This window comes from Gracilinanus agilis, chromosome X, assembly GCF_016433145.1.
Source record: "Gracilinanus agilis isolate LMUSP501 chromosome X, AgileGrace, whole genome shotgun sequence".
In the NCBI taxonomy this organism is placed as follows: Eukaryota; Metazoa; Chordata; class Mammalia; order Didelphimorphia; family Didelphidae; genus Gracilinanus; species Gracilinanus agilis.
In genome coordinates, this window is record NC_058136.1 from 70,947,835 (window position 1) to 70,955,077 (window position 7,243).

Here is a 7,243-nt window from a genome sequence, read left to right on the forward strand (position 1 = left end):
CCTGTGTCCCCACCCCTACATATCCGGTCAGGTGTTAGATCTTGTCTGCCCCTACTCCACTCCACCACCAAAGTGACACTTCTGAACTGATTACACTAATTACACTCCAATGAATAAAGTCGATTGACTTTACGCTCAAATAGCATTCACCTCGCCCATTGAAAGTGTGCTTCGTAATGTATAGAATTATCAGGACAGTGGGACACCTATGTAGTTTGTAAGTATAGACATCTTTGGGGTTCATGCTCAAAAAAGTTTGGTCTCGGCAGGGGAAGGGGAATGTTGAAACCTCTCTCATCTGCATTTCTGCAAAGCCTAGTTTGTGTCTGCCACATGCTTCGGCACTCAAGTGGTTGGAATTTCCAGTTTGGGGCAACTGAAAGTTGTTCAACCGTCCCATCTCCCAAATCTTAAACCACAATTACTTGATCTATCACCTCTCCCACCCACAGCCTCACCTCTGTCTCCAACATGACTGCTCCACGCTGTTGATGGAGCTTCTATTTACCCATCCACTCATCTTTGCAGCCAACAGTTACTGGGTCCCTCCAGTATGTCCAGAGCCTTCTGTGAGAGGGAGGTTAAAAAATGCCTAATTCTCGCCCTCCCTGATTTATGGTTAGTTTTCAGGGGAGGTATGTGAGGATGGCCTAAGAGCCCACCCATACCTCATTACTCACAAAGGTCCCTGACGGCAAGAACTAGCTCATTTTTTTAGGATCCCCAGCCCTTCAAACAGTATCCTGCATGCTTAGCCTTAATAAATGTCTGTCAGGTTGAACAGATTTGCGTGAATTGGGCCCATATATTCCTCACAGAAGTAGACGTTTGTATATTTCCAGTAAACGTGAAAGTGTGCTGATGCTATTTTGTTCTTCACTTGTTAAGAAGATCCACCCGTCATCTAGTGTCATTTGTGGTAAAGAAGAGCCTTTTTAAATAATGCACAAATTTCATTTTAATGGCCATTTAAAACAAGGAAGATGATTTGAACGTAAACAGAGATGGATGTTCATTTAACTGGAACACTGTTGTTTTTCAATTATATGCATTAAAACAAGACAGCAACTGCTTTTTTTGGCCCACTTAAATACTCTTTCCCACAAGAATGCGCCGTCTATGTGGACTCTTGAAGTGTGTCAGGAAGAGAAAGGCAAAATGGAACTGTAAGATGTCACAAATTTTGGACCAGAAGTGTCCAGTCAGCTCCTGGAAGAACAGCCACTGAGAAAGCCAGTGGTCACCCAGCTTAAGGACAATAAAGCCCAGGCAAGATATTATAGCCAGAATGATGTATGTGGCAGAGACAATATCTCCATAATGGCGGTGCACATGTAGGGCACTCCATATAGCAACAAAAATATGACATGCTAAGGCTACATCAAATCCAAGATGGTGGAACAAGGTGAGGCAATAACTGGCCAGAGAGATAAACTCGATACAAAAGAATGACCAGGGATGCCAGCCATTCTCCAGATAGCGGCACCAGACCACTGGCCAAGCAAAAATGGCCAAAGTAAACCATTGATCTAGAACAGCAGAGTTGTGTGTCTGGGTCCAGATACGTATCCATTGAATGGGACCATAGAGCAAGGCCATGCCAGCAAAGACATCTTTCAGGTAACGGATTTGTCTCAGATCTTCCCTATTTCCCATAAGTTTCTTATTTCTCTGCAACCAGTACCATCCCAAAAGCAGGTAGCCCAGGTTAATGAGAGAATTAAAAGGCATAGCTATAAAGGATGGGAAGGTATGAACTGGAACCTCAGCATAGTACTCATAGCCCACTTCAGTGAAAATGTTGTCAAACAGTCCCATGTAGACGGTAATAATGCACACACTGGCTGCAAGAAGCACGTGGATCAAAGCCAGGGAACACTGGACCTTCATCTGGAATGACAATCATGCACATCCTTATTAGTCAAAGAGAAACCGTTGCTGATCCTTTCTGAATTAAGATCAAAAGCTCAGTCTGAAATACCCCTATGATTAAACCTGCCGGAGAAAGACTTGAATAAACGGCACCTTTGGAGTTTTCTCACAGGCAGAAGCTGTGGCAACTGCTTGGTGCCAAGACAGAACATTTCCTCCCCACTTAAAAGTTATTACTTTAAAGCTGATGCTATAAAAATAACAATCCTACCTAAATTAATTTACTTACTCGGTGCCATACCAATCAAACCACCAAAAACGATTTTGTAGAACTAGAAAAAATAATAACAAAATTCATCAGAAAGAACAAAGGTCAAGAATATCAAGGGAACTAATGGGGAAAAAAATGTGAAAGATGGTGGCCTAGCAATGCCAGATCTTAAACAGTGCTATAAAGCAGTAAGCATCAAAATAATCTGGTACTGCCTAAGAGCTAGAAGGGTGGATCAATGGAATAGACTTGGAGTAAATGACCTCAGCAAGCTAGTATTTGATAAACCCAAAGATCCCAGCTTTGGGGATAAGAACCCACTATTTAACAAAAACTGCTGGGAAAACTAGAAAACAGTATGGCAGAAACTAGGCATAGATCAGTATCTCACACTCTCTAAAGGTCAAAATGGGTATATGATTAAACAGAAAGATTGATATTGTGAGTAACATAATGTCTCTCTACCTGTTAGATCTATGGAGAAGGGGAGAAATTAAGACCAAACGAGATAGAGAACATTACAAGATATAAAATGAATAACTTTAATTATATTAAATTAAAAAGGTTTTGTACAAACAATACCAATGCAACCAAGATGAGAAGGGAAACAACTGGGAAAAATTTTGTAACAAATTTCTCTGATAAAGGTCTTATTTCTTAAATATATGAAGAACTAAGTCAAATTTATAAGAATCCAAGTCATTCTCCAATTGACAAATGGTCAAAGAATATGAATAAGCAGTTTTCAGATAAAGAAATCAAAGCTATCAATAATCACATGAAAAAATGTTCTAGATCCTTCTTGATTAGAGAAATGCAAATGAAAATGACTGAGGGGGGCAGCTGGATGGCTCAGTGGATTGAGAGCCAGGCCTTGAGATGGGAGGTCCTAGGTTCAAATCTGGCCTCAGCCACTTCCTAGCTGTGTGACCCTGGGCAAGTCACTTAACCCCCATTGCCTAGCCTTGTAACAAATAAAATTAATATAGAAGGGTATATATAAAGATATTAGGGTTTAAAAAAATAAAAGAAATAAAAGAAAATGACCGAACCTTACACTTAGCAGATTGGTCAATATGACAGTAAAGTACAAATGTTGCAGGGAATGTGACAAAATTGGGACACTAATGCATTGCTGGTAGAGTTGTGAACTGATCCCACTAGAGGACAAATTAGAATTATGCCCAAAGAACTATAAAAGAATACATATACCCTTTGATCCAGCAATACCACTACTAGGTCTGTATCACAAAGAGATTTAAAAAAAAAAAAAAAAGGAAAGGACCTGTTTGTACAAAAATATCTATAGCAGTGCTTTTTGTGGTGGCAAAGAACTGGAAACTAAAGGGATGTCTATCAATTGGGGAATGGCTGAACAAACTATGGTATATGATGGTGATGGAATACTATTGTGCTATAAGGAATGATGAACAGGATGATTTCAGAAAGAAATGGAAAGACCTCCATGAACCGATGCAGAGTGAAATGAGCAGAACCAGGAGAACATTGTGCACAGTTACCGCAATATCACGGGATGATCAAGTGTGATAGACTTAGCCACTAACAGCAATACAATGATCCAGGACAATTCTGAGGGGCTTATTAAGAAGAATGCTCTCTACCTCCAGAGAAAGGACTGGTGGAGCTGGAATGCAGATGAAAACATATGATTTGTCACTTGTTTATTTGGATATGTGTTTGGGGGTTTTGCTTTTAAAAGATTATTCACTTTACAAACATGAATAATATGGAAATTTGTTTTGTGTGCTAAGACATGTATAACCCAGATTGCTTGTCAGCTCAGGGAGGAGGGAGGGAGACAATTTGGATCATATAACTTTGGAACACTTAGGTGGAAATTTGTTATTAAAATAAAAAAATGATAAAATAAAATTTAAAAAATAAACTTGACGTTAAAGGCCCACATGCATCTGCGGCACATCTCAGTCTTGGTAACTGCTAGCTTTTTCCTAACTGTAAATGAAGCAAAAATGAAACTAAACCTACACAAAATATTTAGCACTGGTTTCTCCTCTCATGATACCCAGGCTTTACTTTTTCAGATGCTTTATCAGCTTCTTGCCGATGTCATCTAAAATGGCTTTCTTTTTTTACCTCCATCAAGCTCATGGTCTTCTAGTTACCTGTTCTACTGGTTAAAAAATTTATAGCCACACATACACAACACACACACATACTATATATGCATAGATATACACAGAAACATACATGAAATTTTTGACAACAGCCCAGGAAAGTCCCGTGTTACAGCATCCCACTCAGACCAACCTTCCTTCACAAATTACTCTGAACTTCAAGATCACTTATCTTCTTTCCCTGCCCCACTATCAAAATTTCCATTTCCTCAATGTGAATATATCACCTCTTTAACCTTTCCAGAGTTATGATTTTTTTAAGGATGCTTTTTTACCCAAATGAATCTCTTGTTGGGAGAATTTCAGACAGGAAAACAACTAAGTGAAAAAAGCAATTCAGGCATCGGGGGTCTGCTAAAAAGAGTTATTCTTTGGGGAGGGAGCCAGGCTATCACCCAAAGTAAGTGAAATCCATTTAGGAATCAAATCCTCTAATGTATTTCTGTTTTTCAAAGCTCACAAAGCTCAAAATGGCTGGGGAGTTCAAGCTCCCTCCTTTGGGATTGGAGAGAGCAATCCTGTTCATATCAGGACTGCCCATACCCATTATGGCCAACACTGAAATTTAGATTACTCCTACAGAAGCTACAGCAAACACAGGATGACTACGTGGAGAGCTGGCTGCTTAAGCAGTTTCCTGTACATAAAAGCAGCAAGCAGCCCATGTAAGAGATGCTGAGACTTCACCATAGATGTAGCCAAAGTATATAAAACCGGAATAAAGTAAATATCAAGTTACTGTCTGCCTAATGAAAGAAAAGGTCTGTGTTTGCATTGGTCTCCTGACATTCTACAAAGCAAACACTGACACACTGGTAATCAAGAGAACCAATCGCTGTAAGCCTAGGAAGCCTCTAGACTGCCATTCCCTTATCCTGGCTCCATGAAACCAAAGCAAGAAATCCTCGGCTTTGCTTCATTGACAACTGGCTTGTTTTTTTCCCCCTTTGTCACTGGAGAACAAAACAGGAAACACAGGCCTATCTTTCCTGGACAAAATTCCAAAAAGGTAACGTTAGAAGTTCCTTAATATGGAGGTGGCTTGGGCCAGGAAAATATCCAACAGAGAAAAACATACTTAACTGAAACAAATAAGAGAAAAGAACAGAGATGATTTTTTTTTCATCTTCTGCTAACATGAGGAATGTATTTATTCAGCCTTCCAGAGGTAGAAGAAAAGAATGGAGTTGAATACTCATTTCTAGAAAATCTGTATAAAGATCATTTTGGGCTTTGACCAAAGTTAAAAATATTTAAAATTTAATTTCTTCATGCTTTAGTAATATCTTGAATATTTTGTTTTAAGGATTCAAAATTTTGCAGAGTCTCAGTCATCATTATTATCATTGTCAACAATTACTACAGAAGACTATTGCTACTGAGGGTAAAAAAAAAAAAAAAAAAAAGACTGGGCTGGGCAGTACTGACCCTGTAAGTTAGACTCTTAAACAAATTCATGAAGGAAGATGGTTCTTTTCTCAGTTGCCTCTTTACCCTAAAAGAAAAAAAATTCCCGTGAAAGATTCCAGTAAGTCATATTTCTATTGTATTATTAGTTGCATTTTTTAAACATGGGGAATCTGAGATAGAGCCTGTTCAAACAGCCTCTTCCTTAGGCTTTTTTCCTAACCATCCTCATAGTTCAGATGTCTGTTAAGATGACCACTTTATATTTCCTCATTCTGTCCTCTGCTAGACACTTGAAATTCTTCACTAGGGTTTGACAGAGCCATCTTTTGGCCATCAAACCATCTGAAAAAAGTCCCCTCCATTTTTGTCCAGGAAATGGTCCCCAAGTCCCCAGTAAAGACATCACTCCAGCTGAAATGCCCCCCCCCAGGTTCTTAGATTTCATCACATCCTCATTTTTCTTCCTATGGTTTTCTGTGCCTAAATATGTCTACTCTGTTTTTTAACCTCCCAGCAGCACTCAGTCTTGTATTCTATAGTCCCATTTTAACAGAGAAGAGACCTCATCCTGAAAATGTACTAAAGTAAGGGGGCAGCTGGGTGGCTCAGTGGATAGAGCACCAGGCCTGGAGTGGGAGGATCTGAGTTCAAATCTGACCTCAGACACTTCCTAGCTGTGTGGCTAGTCACTTAACTCTATTTGCCTAGTCTCCTATCCTCTCCTATCTAAGAGTCATTACTAAGCTGGAAAGTAAAAATGAAAAAATAAATTAATTCATTAAATGAACCCGAGGTACTGAATCAATCACAGAGTGGTTCCACTCATCCTGTCAATCTGGTTCTTACTAAAGGAACAGTCCCTTGACCACCTCCAGAAGAGGATAGCCTTAGAGGCTGAAGACCAAACCAGACAAATGAAGCGAAACCTTAAGTTCTAGGAATGGGGGAGGGGTGGGGGTGTCCTGGGCTGTCCCTGAAGCCCCCAAACTCAATCTTGCCTGCTGGTAAAGAAGTTTCCTGAGATAGAGCAGAGACTCAGCCAGGTATGTAGTCTCTTTTGATTCCTTTGTTGCTGAAGCAATCAAAGTAACCCCAAACAACCTGGCCCCTAAGTGCAAGAAGAAAAGAGAAAAGTGAGAGAAATTTGACTTGGCAACTGTTAGTTATGGCAGGTTTAAGGGAGAAGGGGTATAGAGCCTGGGGTACTGGACTTGGAGCTTGGAAGGCTCCCCGTCAATCTAGTTCAAGGCCCTCAATTCCACAAAGCACCAATCAGAAGCTCAATATTCGGAGTGCTCTGGCCAATCCAGCAACCATCCTGGCCTCAAATACCTCCGGAGCCCAGCTCCTTGGACCCCTGGAGTCGGCTACCGTTCTTCACCTCTGGCTTTAATGGGACGGTCTTTTCTAAGGCTAGATTGACAGACAGTTTCTCTTCGGTGCTCTCCAAACCTCGCCTCCCTACGCAGGCAGGCTGGGGTTCAAGGTTCTTCCCTAACCTTTGCCCCAGCCAGCCCTTATCGCTGGCCCCTAG

At 40.5% G+C, this 7,243-nt stretch overlaps 1 protein-coding gene across 1 annotated transcript in view; it reads right to left on the reverse strand.

The window, feature by feature from the left end:
* Positions 1 to 961: 961 nt before the first annotated feature.
* Positions 962 to 7,243, reverse strand: part of TMEM187 (transmembrane protein 187) — a 6,946-nt gene continuing 664 nt past the window's right edge. Inside the window, 5 exon segments of the mRNA XM_044682898.1 lie at positions 962 to 1,890; positions 5,728 to 5,794; positions 6,708 to 6,743; positions 6,745 to 6,817; positions 7,042 to 7,239. Coding sequence (XP_044538833.1) covers positions 1,087 to 1,890; positions 5,728 to 5,794; positions 6,708 to 6,743; positions 6,745 to 6,817; positions 7,042 to 7,239 — 1,178 coding nt within the window. The 3' untranslated portion in view covers positions 962 to 1,086.